The 15,677-nt window shown below is 51.6% G+C and overlaps 1 protein-coding gene across 1 annotated transcript in view; it reads left to right on the forward strand.

Annotated features, from left to right (window-relative positions):
* The window catches only part of Ptprm (protein tyrosine phosphatase, receptor type M), a 681,934-nt gene that overhangs the window by 269,239 nt on the left and 397,018 nt on the right, over positions 1–15,677 (forward strand). The window contains exons 7-8 of the mRNA XM_023720402.1: positions 10,559–10,733; positions 14,846–15,139. Of these exons, the coding sequence (XP_023576170.1) occupies positions 10,559–10,733; positions 14,846–15,139 (469 nt within the window). The remainder of the gene's footprint in view (positions 1–10,558; positions 10,734–14,845; positions 15,140–15,677) is intronic.

The raw sequence follows: 15,677 nt of genomic DNA on the forward strand, positions 1-15,677 counted from the left end.
CGTGGGTGTCTGCGTGTCTCCTTGGCTACCTGTATATTCATTAGCCAACGAGGTACACTCGTTAATATATATATGATAGTGTATAAGGACGGAACCCGAGCTTGGGAGTATGGTCCTCTACACTGCCAATATGTGGGGTAGCTGAGTTACAGTCTAGAAACCAAGGCTCAGGCCTATCTTAATTATTAAAATGAAAAAGATGGGCCTTCACAGGAGATTGCTGGAGGTGTTAGCACTGGATTTAGATATGTAAGAGTTTCAACCTGGCTTATTCCTGCCCGGCTGAGGCTGCTGGCCACTGAGCTGAGACTGTCCAAGTCGCACAGGGGCCTTTGCGAGTGGCAAGGCCCAGGTCAGCTGTGCCAGGCAAGGCATGGGGTGCCAGGAGGGGGATGGGGCACAGGTTGGTCCTCTCTGGTGTGACCATCGGAGGAGCCCCAGATCCTGACCCTGTCCCCTACCGCAGCCCATGTTGAGTCACTGTACTGAAGGTGCTGTCAGCTTTCCCAGCCTCAATTTCTTTCCCTCCTTGCAGTGGTTGTGGCCAGGCTGTCCGTGACCCTGCACGTGCATCCTCAGGCTGCTCAGTGACTGCGTGCTTAGAAGTCCTGCAGCTAGCCTGCTGCAGGAAGAAGGCTGCACATCTTTCTCAAGTGATTCCAGGACCTTTCCCAGCCTGCTCACATCGAGATAACGTGTGTGTTTACAGACACGCTGGCCTTCATAAAGAGCTGTTTACCCAGTAAGAGCATCTACTGTCAGGACAGTCCTAGGGTTTTTTCAGTAACAAGGGCAGAGCAGTGACTTCAGGAGCAATCTGGACCTGCGGTAGGTCCTTGCTCATCCTCTGAGTGCCAGGGTTTTGTTCCTGGCAGGTCTAGGCTGCCTTGTGTGGCTTTCTGGGGTGGCAAAGGGCCATTGGGATGCCCGCTTACAGTCCCTGCTCCATGTTCTGCTCCCCGGGAGAAGGGGGCACACCACTGCTTGCTGGGGCTGTTGTGTCTTCACCCTGGGAAAACTGGGAGAGGTCAGAGGACAAACATCCAGTTGTTCTCTGTTGATGGCCATCTGGAACCACAATCACTTCCCTACAGACTACGAGGTACCCAGCCCTGCCGGGCTTGAGCCAAATGGCCCTCTCTGGCCAACTCAGAGCTGGGGAGCAGCCAGCAGGGAGCAGGGCTCGGGAGTCGATCTGCCCGGCCAACATTCTATTCCTCTCAGATGAGGGGCTCCAGGGGCCAAAGGCTTCCTGCCGCCCACCACGCAGCCCTGCCCGTGTTCCCCAAAGGCGCTGTTCTCTACATTTTCATTTCCTCCGTCCACCTCTGCAGTGCAGAACGAGCTCCTTCCCCGAGAACCGCTGATCCTGGCATCACAGGTCTCCATTCTTTGGGCCCATCCTTCCCTGCCCCGCACCTCCCTCCTCTCAGTCCCTTTTCATTTGCAAAAAACCTCTCTCCTGTTTCCTACTGTCTTTTGCTTTGCTCTTTAACTCATTTATACTTTGACTTTCTCATATAAGAGAAACCGCACAGTACTTAATTAAGCTTGTGTGGCTGATTTATTTCACTTCACATCTTGGTCTCAGCGTGCATCCATTTTCCTAAAAATGCTTCAAGTTTATCCTTCTTTATGGCACAGTATTGCTCCACTGGTGTAAACTCCACATTTTCCTACCCATTCATCTGTTGCTGGCATCTGGGCTACGTCCAAGATGTACCTGTAGGAGGTGGGCTGCTAGAACCACAGGCATGCGGGCGTGCGGGTGGCGCTGTGCTGCATCATCACTGACCCCGAGGTCGGGCCTGGGGGGGCTCTGTGCTGGAGTGGGGGCCAGAGGGCACCTGTGGCCCCTGCCCGGAAGCTGGGACGAGAGCAGCTGTAGTAAGCAAGAGGACAGAACAGTGCGTTGGAGCTGGGCCACTGCCCTGGGGAGCGGCGGCCCTGCCCTGGGGAGCGGCGGCCCTGCCCTGGGGAGCGGCGGCCCTGCCTTGGGGAGCAGCGGCCCTGCCCTGGGGAGCGGTGGCCCTGCCCTGGGGAGCGGCGGCTGTGGGCGGCTGCAGGTCCACTTCTGCTCTGTCAGCTGATGTTCCACTGAGGACACAGGCGAGCTGAAAGCCTAGGTTGTGAGGACAAAGAGAAGAATATTCCTGGGGGACAGAGGCCACTGGGTGGGAAGGTATCAGCGGGGCCCATGGACCTCGCAGAGCGGTGTTGGGGTACGCGCGCCTCATACGTGTGCCTGTGTCACCTCGACTCACACCCAGACCCTACAGCGCGTGTGCTCTCTCGGGCTGATTTTGTGCCCTGCCTGCCCATTTGCCCACCAGCCTCACCTGACAGGACATGAGGCTGCTTAGGGAATCTGGCCTTCCTGCTGAGGGTCCCAACTGAGGGATGCTGGTGCAGATCAGCAGCTTGGCTGGCATGTGGGGGGGGTATGCCCAGCATTCCAGGGAGGGCCAAATCATAAGCAGCACACACTAGGACAATTTAAAAATTCTAGTTCAGAGCCACATTCTTTGCCAAGGATCGTAACAAGTGCTGATGGCTTGTCCTGGGGTCCCACAGCCATGCCACCCAGCCTTCCCCAAGCCTCCTGCTAACCCCCCACCTGTGCTTGCAGCCCTGATGTTGGTCATCTCTGAGTCTTTGTGTCTCGGCCGAGGTGACCTCTGAGTCCTGGCTGAACTCCATCGAGCCTGCTGCACAGTGCAGTGCAGGAAGTAGGCGCCCTGGACAGGATGTCAGGTGCTAGGCTGGCCCCAGCTCTAGGAGAAAGAAGGGGGAGCTGCCTGCCTCCCCAGATCCTTTCTCCCCACTAAGACAACTGGATATTGGATTCAGTGTTGAAGAAGATGAGCTCCATAGTGTCACCCACCTCTTAACATGTAGTGACTCCGGAGCAGTCACTTTTAGGGTTATCCACAAGGTATGTCTGGTTTTGCAGCGAAGGAGCGAAGGACTATAGTGTATAGTGTACAGTGTGTTTTGGCTTTGGTTTCGGTTGATACTGTCTTGATGGCCTGAATTTACCGTTTGCCTTTGTAGCTAGCTTTGCTGCCCTCCTCTGTGACTGACCTTCGTGTGTTCTCAGCTGCGTGAGTCACAGACACTTCTGGTGCACAATGCCCAGGCTTTGGTTCCTCGGTACTCTTCTCTCCACCTCTGAGCTGGCGCAGGAGATGTGCCCATCCCTTTGCCAAGGACCAGAAGCCCTGTATCTCTCCCTCACGTCCCAAGGGCCCAGGAAATGGGTTTTGGCACCAGAGTAGGGAGATTTTCTGTCTTTTTTTCAGGTCTCTGTCCCCTCGCCTCCCATGCTGCTGCCCTCCCTTGTCCTTAGCCCACTGTAGTAGCTGCTCCAGGACACCGCATGGACTGGTCCTGAGCTTGTGTGGAACCCAAGGCCCTGGTGGGCTTGACCAGCTTTCCAGCATCAAGAGACAAAAGGGGAGAGGTTTTTGCTGGCACACACAGCAGGATTTCAGAGGAGGGCAGGGGGTCACACAGGGGCTGCCTCCGCGTGGGCGACTCTCCGGGGTCCGGTCTGGGCTTGTCTGCATTTGCTCCACTCCGCCCCGGATCCCGTCGGCCCCTCCACCACGCGACTGTACAGCCTGCTCTGCCGTTCCTGTTCTAGTCTCCGCCTTTGCAGGCTTGCTGCCGGTCCTTCCTCCCCTCCCTCGCTCCCCTGCTTTTGTCCTGCCGTTCATCCGCCCAGCTTCTGGTTCTCTGCTGCTTCCTTGTCCAGACGCCTCAGTGCTGGCGCCAGGGCTCTAGGACGGGCTCTCCGCTTGCCTGAAGTCACTGGTCGCGCCGCACATCTAAGAGATAGGCACCATCTGAGTGACTGGTCTTGAAGATTTTTAAATACTGCTCTGCGTTCCTGATTCCAAGTTTGCGCTGTAGTCGCACGGCTAGCTCTCGTCCTCAGGTGTCCACAGTGCAATTGTGCCACGTGGTGTGGTTTGGGTGTTCCAGTTTGAGAAGTGTCCACTTCTGCAAGTGTGGGTTCCAAGACTGCCCCAGTGCTGCCCAGCTGTGGGCTGGTAGCACAGCCCGAGACTCACAGTACGATAAGAAACTTAACATTTTTGCAAATGGTGAAACTGACAGTAATTTGTTTTAAAATGCGATCTAGTAAGGGCAGTTTCATTTTGTAAAAGCCTTGAGACACACTACAAAATAAACATACCTACATAAAATTGTCAGCAATCTAGTAACATCTATCTAGTATTATGAAAAATTCCAGAGACTCCTTGGAGAAGTTAAAGACGTATAACTTTCTGTGTGGTTTAGATCACTTCGACTATTAAATTAATATTTTGTGGGGGTTTTGTGGCACTGGGGACTGAACTCAAGACCTTGCGCTTGCCAGGCAGGTGCTTATGCTGCTGAGCTATACCCTTGACCCTCAACTATTAAATTAAAATAATGTATAGCATAGACAAAATAAACTGCAGTGTGCTAAATAGTGATACGTGATAGTTAGCTCTAAGTGATGCAGTGATGTAGTTTCAGAAATATGTATTTTCTACTCTTTGTATTGAATAAAGTTTTTCTAGCTAAACGTTTGGCCTAGAGCTGTTTCTCTTTTCACTACCTCGCGAATACACTTGGCGTAGGTCTTCCTCGGGGCAGGGAGTGCCGCGTGCGTGCGCCAGGCTCTTGGCCTCTGGCCCCACAGCTGGCTCAGGACGGCCTTCCCTCGCTCTTCTCTCCACCGCCCCGGACGGTCCACAAGGCCCGAGCTTCCGGGCTCAGCGAGCCCCCTCCGCGGCCCTCCGAGTGCCTGGGACTGCCAGCTGGTCACTGTCACCGCTGGCTTCGGCGCAGGCGCTTTAACCCACACACTGCAGTGCATTTCGGGGAAGTCTCAAATGAGGTGCAAAGCTAGAAATTTCTGCTGCCCAAGAGCAGCCCGTGGCGTCTTCTTTGGAGCTGTAGGAAATGAGGTGTGCCATGACGTCCACGGTTGTGATCGTTCCTCAACACGCAACAGTTTTCTGTGGCAGCACGTTTCTCCTCAGACTCACTGTCCTGAGGGTCACTCGGGCAGGTATCATTTGAACCAGTCAATTCTTGTATTGAATGCATTTGGTAAAGTTGTCTTTTTTATATTTCATGTTATATCAGCTTATAAAAGTCAATGGAAATATGAACATACACCCTTGGGTCACCCAGTATTAAATAATTGGACTGTTTATTAATAAGTGTACAGTTTAGCGGCACAAGTACATTCTCAACCATGGATAACCATCACCACTTAATCTGTTTCCAGACTTTTCCATCACTGAAGCAAAAACCACTAAGAATTAATTCCCATCCCCCTCTTGTCCTCTGCCACTAGTGGCCACTGCTTTGTCTCTGCAGTTTGTCAGTTCTGGATACCTTGCATAACAACATCTTCTCTTCATGTCATTTAGCATAAGGTTCATCTGGCTTGTAACGTTATGGCAGAATTCCCTCCCTTTTTTAAGGCTGAATTCACCTCGTGTCCAAGAGCAAGAAAAGGAAGGTGGGAGAGAAGAAGAGGAAAGATGGGGGGAGGGGGAGGAGTGGGGGTGGCAAGGGGGAGGAGGGGAAGAGGAGGGGCCACAGCACCGGGCTTGGCCTTTCCTGGCTCCCAGATGCCCTGAAGGCTTCTCGTTAGGCCCTGCCTGCTTCCTTTAACCACACCCTGTTATAATGTAGACATTGTAACTCAGAGCAATTGCTACAGTGCTCTTTACCTGAATGACTCATTCAGATCAGCAACATGCAGGGGTTCCAGCCCCTCTCCATCCTCACGCTCATGCGCTGTGCTTGAACTTTGAGTATTAGTGGCCCCTCTGGTGGGAAGTGCTGCTTCACTGGGACTTGGACTTGTTCTCGCCTGGTGCCCAGTGTTGATGGACACCTTAGTATGGGCTACTTGGCCATTTGTGTATCTTTTTAAAAAAGTATCTCTTCGAGTCCTTTGTCCAATTTTAATCGGATTTTATAGGTATCGTAGAATTATAGGACTTCTTAAATTATTCGAAATCTTCATCTATTATTAGATAAATGACTTGCAAATCCCTTCTCCCATTCCTTGGGCTGTCCTTTTGCTGTCTCACTCATGACTTTCAATGAGCAAAAGTTAGAGCGAATTTGCATTTACCTGCTTTTTCTTTGTGGCCCTGATTCTAGCATCACACTCAGAAGGTGCTGCCCAGTCCCAGCCGGGTAGGCATTTCCCCTGTGAAAATTTCTCCTGAGAGGCTTACGATGGTAGCTCTTGAATTTAAGCATTTACGTCTGATTTTGTATCTGATGTGGTGGGCAGATCCAGCTGCTTGCCTTTTTGCAGGCCGGCATCCAGTTGCCCCAGCACCATCAGCTGGACACTGCCCTTTCTCCATAGAAGGGTTTCAGAATCTTGTTCAGAGTCGGTGCACGTCCAGGTGAGGGTTGATTCCGACCCGTGTCCTGCTGTGCTGGTCCACATCTGCCCTGTGCTCTTGCTACACGCTCCTTTGGATTGATTACTGGTGCTTTCTGGTGCACTTTGGAGACTGGTAAATCAGCCCAGGCCACCAGCTTTGTTCTTTTGTTTCGGTGACAGTGAAACCCTTTGACTAGAACTCTTGTCAGGATGTTGAGACCAAGCCTCACACCAAGATTTGCTGCCCAGCCCTGACAGCTTAGAGGTCCCCTCTGTACACTGCCAGCAAGCTGGGCACTTGTTCTTAGTCAGCATTCATTGTGTTACTGTAATAAGTGACCTGAAACTTTACAGCCTCATTATCTTACCTCTGTGGGGTCAGAGGACCTGAAATCAGCGTGTGCAGGGTCCTTGGCGGAAACTCCAGGGCGGAAGCCGCCGCCTCCTTGCTTTCTCAGCTTCTGTCCTTTGAGCCCCTCTTCAGAGCCTTTCCCTCCAGGCTCTGCCCAGTGCATAGCTGCTTCCTAAGTTCAACTTTAAAAGAAAGGAAGCCTGGAAAGGTTTCATCTCTGTGAGGTAAAACAGAACAAAGCGTTCTCTGTGCCTCCTTGGTCTGCCCATACGCAGAGCTTAGGCGTCCGGTTCGAGGGTGTGGGGAATCCGTGGGCTATGTGGCAACCCCTCTTTCTCTTTGGCCTGTGGAACATTTTTCCCACTGGGGCCGTGGTCCTCAAAGACAGTTAATGTCTTTAGCTCTGTGTATCTTACGCCTGGGCACACAGGCTGTGTAAGATGTAGCCCCTGGCCTTGAGCACTCGGAGTCCCCAGGGGACGCACCTGGAGCACCAGAGCGGACACACTCACAGACGGCCTCCCGACGTCTCGCAGTCCTTCCTTCCCTCTCTGTCCTCCATTGTCATCTGTCACTAGGATTTCTGGAAGCAGTACAACCGATTTCCATGGCATCCATCAGACTCTTCTGGGCCCATTTCTGTCCCTGCAGAGGGGCTGCTGACCCTCTGCCTGAAGTCCTGCCCCCCTGTCATCGTCAGGAGTAGTGGCCCTCAGCATGTCTCCCCGGCACCGTCCATGTTGTGCTTCTCCTCCCACCCACTCCCAGGCCACGGGAGCACACTTGGCCCCAAGCCTGCTCGAGCTCCTGCCATCGTCCTTGCCCCAGGACCCCGCACAGCTGCAAGGCAGGGTCAGGCACCTACAGCTCCTGGGTAAGCCTTCTCCATCCACGTGCTGCGGGATCCGGGGACCACTCTGTAGATTGCTGCCTGGCTCTTCTCTTCCTCGAAGCAGATTTAACCTCAGTCAGGAACAGGCTGCTGCTTTCTGCTCTCTGCTTCCTACTATGACAGTGTGTGGCTCCTGAAAGATGGTCCCTGGGGTGGGCTACAGAATGTTGGGGCCCACGCTGTGTGAATGTGTGGTTTGGTATTCCTGCATGGGTCCTGGACTAGCGTAGGGCCAGCTCATGGACCCACCTCCGTCTCTGTGTGTCTCTCGTGGAGAAGCTGGGTCAAACTCTCTGCACAGCCACACAAGTGGCATCTCCTGAGAGTTCCCAGAGCACATGCAGGCCGGGCAGGGGCGCCTTCTGCCAGTGTGTGGGCTGAGGGCAGAACAGGCCAAAAGCTTGCACCCCGCACGAGGAGGCTTCCTGGCCTTGGGAGCCCCTCTACAACCTGGGAGCGTTGTGAGGAGTCACTGAGCACACACATTGAAATTCTCTTGAGTAAACATCCTGCTGAGGTTTGCTTCTACTAGGAATAATGTTGCAGGGTCTCTGTGACTGTATCCATGGCAGAGTCACGCCAGGAGCACCTGACAGCTTCTGTCCTTTCTGTTATTGTAATAAACAAAATATTTACTAATGTGACTCTGCCTTTCTTTAGGGCCTAAATTAACTCCATAAAAACTGGAGATTATTTTCCTTCCTTGTTTGAAAACAAGGCAACTTTAGCTTGATAGAATAATAAGTCTCAGCTTTCTACCAGCAATAGAATTTGCTTCTTGGGAGGAGGGTGGATCTTGGAGACTGCCGTGTGCAGTGCGGAGAACTCTTCCTCTTGTGTCAGTACTGCTTCTTCAGAGTCTCTTGGTGCTGCATGTCAGTTCCAGATTAGGCCATTTAGTAAAACACACACACACACACACACACACACACACACACACACACACACAGTTAGGCATTGTGGGATTATATATTCTGACTTACAGTATTTTAAGCTCTAAACAAGACTTTCTGCAGATAAACTAAAGCTATCGTGGCAGAGCTCTTCTTCGGTGCGCCTGGAGTTTCCTTCCGTGCAGCGGCAGCTCTGCTGGTGCAGCACAGCTGCTCCTGGGAGCTGTGGGCACCTGTCCCTGCGTGCATCCTGCGCGCTCGCAGCCACACTGCCCGTGCCGGAGGCTGTGCTTTCCCAGGCTGCCTGTATTCTGGTGGGAGGCTCTGTGTAGTCCTGCGCTCTCTGTGAGCAAGCCCTGGGCCTCTGCGCATCTGGCCAGCGCCAGTGCTGGGATCCTAAGGGCTGGCCACCTTTCTCCTGGGTCCCCTTGGCTCAGAGTTCAGGAGGGGTGTGGAGGTGCTGGGGGTTCGGCGGTTTTCCTGCTGCATCTTCTGTCCTCATGGCAGTGCTGCCAGGGGTCCTAGCTGCCCGGTGAAGGGACGGCACTAAGGGGTGCGGGTGGGTGTGGCACCCTGCTCAGCCTCACCCCAAACCGTGTCCATTAGGCCAGGCCACCAGTGAGAATTTCAACAGTGGAAGCTGCAAGGACCCTGGGTATTGCCAGTCTCGGAATGATGTGCTGAGCTTTATTCTTTTGCAGCTTTGCACTCTACAGCTTTAGATAAAAGCATTTTAATACAGCCCAAGGTCCCTCCATGCACACAGCTCCCCTGCTCCCCAGCTCCACTGGCTGCCTGCCCTGTCCTTAACCAGCTTCTTCTGATCACCTGGCCTCTCTAGGCCTTTCCTGTGACCGGGCCACTCTCCTCCACCCTCCTCCTTAGCCTGTCAATGTCCCCAGGCCCTCATCCCATGGTCACTTCTTCCCACAGACCTCCATGTCCATGCGTAGCTGGTCCGCACTGTGACATCGGCTGGGCCTGTGATCCTAGCCAGCACTTGTGGTCAGCGTCAGTCCATGCCTGTGCCACTGGGTCAGTGCAGGCAGCAGGGTGCTAGCCCGTCTGCTCACCTAGTGTCTTGGCACTGTGGTAGCACAAAGTTGGCACCCAGGAGTACTGTGGTTGCAGAGCAGGCAAAACAGTGCCCGCCATGCGTCACCTTGAGATCCTCAGCTATTGATTTCTGCAAACAATTACAAGGAACATATTCGCGATAGTTTTCTTCCCTGTAGTGGTGGGAGGGGAGATAAAATGGAAATGTCCAGGTTGTTTTTTGGAGGGTGCTTAAGCTCTTGGAAGCATATAGATTTCCATGAGTGTGGATAACTGAGAGGCCTGTGCCCAGGGATAGAAAAGGCCACACCTGGCCCAGTGGTGAATCTGTGTCCTGTGGCCCAGGAATGCAGGCCCTCCTGGAGAGCACAGCTCTTGTTGTATTCCATACTGGACAGTACTTACTAAACATGTACTTCTGTTGGAGGTGTTTATGTTTTTGTTTTTAATCTGAGAAGAACACCAAAAAGCTAAATTATTGCCCCTGCCGTGGTCAGTGGGACGATAGCTAATGTACATTTTACTGTTATTCATAGTAAATTTTTTGTTTGTCCATATACAAAATGAGGTCAGTAATGAGATACTAGATGAATTAATTTTGTTCCCTGGCCAAGCTTAAAAAATAAGATAAGTGTAACGAAAACAGATGTAGAGAAGGAACAAAATAAAGTTTTTCTCATGCTGTTTTTCTGTTCCCCACCCCCAGTTAGGCTGAGTTAGCATAGTATTGTGGAAGGCTCAAAGCAGGACATTTCTGCACACTGCCTTTCAATTTGCACCCCAGGATCTTTGAAGAGTTGCACCCCCAGCATCACTGTTTCCCGGCCAACTGCTCTCGATTAGCCACCCTTGGTGACAGGCCAGGGGCAGGGGTGTGTGCCCTCAGGGGTCTTGCAGTTGTGATGCGACAGCTGATGTTGCTTCCTTTTGTGCTCCCCTTCCCCACAATACAGGGCATCGATGTCCCCGATGCTCCGCTGAAGGAGACAAAGACCACCAGTCCCCGAAGGTTCATGGCTTCCTTCAGCGTCGTGAATACCACCAAACGCGACGCCGGGAAGTACCGCTGCATGATCCGCACTGAAGGAGGTGTCGGGATATCAAACTATGCAGAACTGGTTGTTAAAGGTATTTAACGTATTTTTATACCGCAAAATAGTCTGTTGTTCATTATTTGTTTAAAGCTCAAACTTATCCTTGCCTCTTTCTAAGCAAGAGTTGGATGGCAGGCTATGCCACTGGATTGCATTTTAAGTATAAATTTTGCGTGCGAGCAATATTTTTTTTCAAAAATATCAGTTATTTATGTTGTCCTAGTGGCACACAAAGCGATGAATATGCTCTTGGCAAGGTCTTCTGCCAGCTCTCTGTGTACAGATTACAACCTATAAATTTTTTTAAGGAATGAAAGTTTTTTTTACAGATAGAAAATCACTTAAAATGCAAATATTCACCAGCTAGGGTGTTTAGGCTATCAGGGTAGTTAATAAAAGAAAGCCGCGTCAGTATAAAATGCGCTGGCGGATCACACGAGGCCTATTGATGGCTCTGTGTTAGCATTCGTAATGTCCCGGTTAGGCCCTGGTACTATATTTTGCATGATACAAAATAGAGTCATTATATTCGGGAAGGTGGTGGATGAGGGATAAAAGAAGAGGGAAATCATTTCCTTTAGCTGGTTTAAGGCTTTCTTGTGGGCTATGGAGTTGATCGTATTAAGCTGCTTAGGCAATTTTTGGTTCCAGAAAAGATAATTGGGGTGTTTTAGATGTACCAGGAGGCATTTTTAGACAACCGTGGCAGGCCACCACAGCTTTTCCTAGGAGGACAGGATGAGGCCTTTTCTTATCCTATTTGCTGGTGAAAACTGAACCCAGGGCCTCATGTAAGCTGAGCACTTGCTGTCCTGCTGAGCTTCAGGCCCAGCCCTGCACTTTATTTTTCTTTTGCATTTGTTAAATATGGATAAAAATTGATACTAAAATTGGTGAAATTGATCTTCTTAGAGTAGACTACTTCTTATACCAGCAAATTCCTTATGACAGGGAGGTCCTGCCTGCAGCACTGGGAACTGGACATGAGTCTTTTGCACTGAACTATATCCCTACCCCTTTATAAATTTTTAATTATTTTGAGATGAGGTCTGTGAACATGTTGATTTCCCCAAGCTGGAGTCAAATTTATTACCCTCCTCCCTCAACCTTCCCCTAAAATACTGGCTTAAATCCCAGGACTAGCTTTGTGGGTGGGGTCAGGGCCGTGCCTTGGCATACTGTTCCCTGCATACCTGTGGCTGTCATGGCCTTAGGATCCTGGTAGGGCTGCTGGTGCCAGCTGGGCATCCACTGCCCGAGGCAGACTGGGAGCAGTGTGGACAGTGGGAGCGAGTTGAGCTGGAGGCTGGGGATGTGGGGAGCGTGGGGACTTCTTGAAGGCCATGCTTAGGAGGGGCAGATGCTGGCACAGCTACTGGAGTCAACTGCCAGTCACAACACACTCTTAAGTATTTAGTTTATGGTAAAACTGGCTACTACTTGCAGTTCAGGGTTAGAATTTATAGCAAAATTTGAATTCTTCCTTGCCAACTGCACTGCACCCTGTGGAAAGACCTGGGAGGACCAAAGAGCTGGCGCAGTGTCCAGCGCTGAGTTTGTGGCCACCCTCCTCTTTGCTGGTGGCTTTTCACTCTCCTCCTGCCTCAGCTTTCTGGGATTCTTTCTCCTCTGCCATCCGGAGCTGCTTTTCTGTTTCCCTGGACGCAGCGCTGAGCAGGCCTCCACACTGCCTTGTCTCTACGGAGCAAATTTAAAAACTGCATCTGTAGGAAAGTTAACTTCAGGGAGCTGTAAGAAAGTGAGAGATTTCTCATCCTCAGGCACAAAGGTGAAGGGGTCTTGCTCATGCCCATGGCCGACATTTTCCTGTCTTGGGACGAGGTGGCAGCCTTCGGGCTCACTGAGGAATGTGACAGAGCCAGGGACAGCAGCAACTGTCAGGTCCACAGGGCTCATGTCTGAAACTTGTCTTTTCCGCCATGTATACATGTGGAACCACGTTCTGTAGAGACTTCATTTCCAATAAAAAGTGACAGTATGCTGGACTCTACTAGTTTAATGTTTCCTGAGACAGTTGTTTCGTGGTGAACAATAGCAGGCTCTTTGTCTCTACCATAGCACCTGTCCCATGCTGTGTAGTGTGTGAAGTGCTAACAGCTCACAAATGAGGAAGCAGATCTGAAGCCTGTGCAGACAAGCGTACCCTGTGCCCGGGTGTGCAAGGTCTCGCGTTGCTGCTCGGCTCTAGAGCTAGCTTTATGGCACCCTTCCACTTGAGCTAAATAGTTTGAGCTCGGCACATTGGTGTGCACCTGTAATCCTAGCCGCTCTGAAAGCTGGCCCTGCAGGATTTCGAGTTCAGACACAGCCTGGGGAGCATAACATAATGAGATCCTTTCGGAGAAAGAAAGAAATATTTTCAATTGCTTCGTCCTTTTTTTTTTTTACTTTGATGAGATGAGATTCATCCTTCCGTCCTATTTCTTCTCTCCCTTTGTGAACAATGTATTCCTAATTTAAATGTTGACTTACTACTAAAAGTTCTTTTGGATGTGTTTCCCAGTCGTTTCCAAGCCCCCTTTGGCCCTGTGCCCCTGATTTGCACCTTGAGTGGCAGCTCAACAGCCCTTGCTAGCCCCTGCAGCGTGGAAGTAACTGACCTGTGCCTGGCCACATGAGTGCCCTAGGATGTCCTATAAAGGGCCCACCTCTTGTCATGGAACTACCTAATGCCATAAATTAGTATTAAATCATTATGGGTTCAGTCACAATGGCTTAAAGCACAGAGCGTGTGTGTAAAAGCAACAGGAACTATGGTTAGTGCATTTACACAATGACTGTCATCCCTTCTGGGGATGACATTCGAAATTTGATGTCTTGTTTCAACTCTATCTAATGAAATTACCCCCACTCTTATACCATTGGTGTGACTTGTCACACCTTGAATATAATAAGACAGACACCCACCCCGGCAGAGGGGACGATAGTGTTGTGGCTTCATAGGGGGTCTTCTACTCAACCTGGCGTCATCTCAGCTGTGGCCTTAGATGGAACCTGCCCTCTGAGAGCTGGAAATGAGCCTGGGAATGATTTGCCGTCTGCCAAAGAGATGGCAGGCAGACCTGCAGCAGGCAAGTCCCCACCTCCTACGGACAGGGCAGAGAGGGTTTATTTTTCCTGCATGTAGTCTGAGCAGAAAAACAAAAACACCCCAAAGGGGCGCAGACCACCTGCAGGAGCACTGTGGATAAATGGCCATGTGGGGCTTTTCTGAGGGCGTGACTCCTCCAAGTACACATCTTTACTTTGTACAGCGGCCTTGCTGTTCTCGGGCGGTGCGCTCACCACAGCGTGGGCCTCAGCCAGCATCTAACTGATGCACTGGGAAAGCTGGGAAACGAGTCTCTCCTGCATCACACAGTGGGGCAGAGTAGGTCTGGGCTTTAAACAAGAGAGACTTCTTTGGCCTGGAATGAGTGTTAGCTGTTGATTTCTTGGGCTTTTATCAAGCAGGGCATTGCTTGCTCTTTGATTCAGAGCTTTCTTTTCTGTTCTCTGCTTTAATAAGGGCTGCTAGTGGATGCCCCCGGGCAGCAGCAGCAGTGGATGCTTCTCTCTAGAGTGTTCAGTTCTTTTCCAAAAGTCCACTGCGATAGTTTGGGGGACTGTCATCCTGGAAATGCATTTGTGATGAGGGGAACTGTTATGTCAGTCATGTTTTCAAAATGGTATCTTTGAAAGATAAATAAAAGGGAGCTCAAATTAATGATGTAGAGAGTTTTAATACTTCTAATGATTTTGAAAAAGTTCTCAGAGAAGAGGCTGACAGTGGAATGCTGCCTAGCACTTGAATACCACCATGTGAGAGTGCGTGTACCTGCTACTTTTAGGGAAAGGAATCAGAAAAATGTGGTGATCCTATAGTCAGTGCCCAGGTTGGCTTCTGGCTTCTGGGCTCAAGTGACCTTCCGGGATGTACACCATGACACCTGTTTGAGAAGACTTAGCTTTCTGCCTGAGGCTGGGAACGCGCTTTCCAGTGTGCAGGCTCTTACTCATCTGGAGGAAGCCCTCTTGTGCGCTCCTGCCCCCCCAGGAACATCTCCCCTTTAGTCACTCACCCGGGCCTGCTTCTCTTTTCTGGGGCACAAACAGCTCAAGGACAGTTCTCTGCCTTTCTTCCAGAGCCTCCCGTGCCCATCGCACCACCGCAGCTGGCCTCAGTGGGTGCCACCTACCTGTGGATCCAGCTCAACGCCAACTCCATCAATGGTGACGGGCCCATCGTGGCCCGAGAGGTGGAGTACTGCACAGCCAGTGGCAGCTGGAGCGACCGGCAGCCCGTGGACTCCACCAGCTACAAAATTGGCCACCTGGACCCAGACACGGAGTACGAGATCAGCGTGCTGCTCACCAGGCCGGGTGAGGGAGGCACGGGGTCTCCTGGGCCAGCTCTCAGGACAAGAACCAAGTGTGCTGGTGAGTACTGCGGAGATCCCGCAGCTGGACCTCAAGGTCTTTCGGAGAGGGCTGGCGGGGATCGAGCTCATCTCACTGGGGAGCCCTGGTCTCCCCAGTCCCTCACATGCCACATATATGTGGGAATTCTCCCTGCCTTGAGAGGAGTGGCATCAAAGCTGGGGGCACTGGGACCTGAGACCTGGAGGCTCAGTGTGTGCTGGCTGTCTCCCCTCCTAATTTACACCTTGTTCTTGGTAGCATGTGGTTCACATGAGGATGTTCCCTGACATCCCAGAAGCTGCGTGTTTCGGTGAGAGCTGCTGAGGGCCAGACCACCTCCTGCCTCTGGGTTTGGGTTTAGAGTTCCTATTTTGTGGCCTTCACGGTGACATGGCCCACCTTGCAACTGAGGGCTGTGCAGTACTGAGTGCATGCTGGGCACTGCGGACTGGGGAGCATATTCACGAGAGATGTGTGGGCCGCATGAAGCCTTGGGGTTCTTGGGTTGCAGCGCCTGATTGCGCTAAGCGTCTGCTGCATGGAGTTGATAGAGAGG

Source organism: Octodon degus, unplaced genomic scaffold (assembly GCF_000260255.1).
Source record: "Octodon degus isolate 3935 unplaced genomic scaffold, OctDeg1.0 scaffold00075, whole genome shotgun sequence".
NCBI lineage: Eukaryota > Metazoa > Chordata > Mammalia > Rodentia > Octodontidae > Octodon > Octodon degus.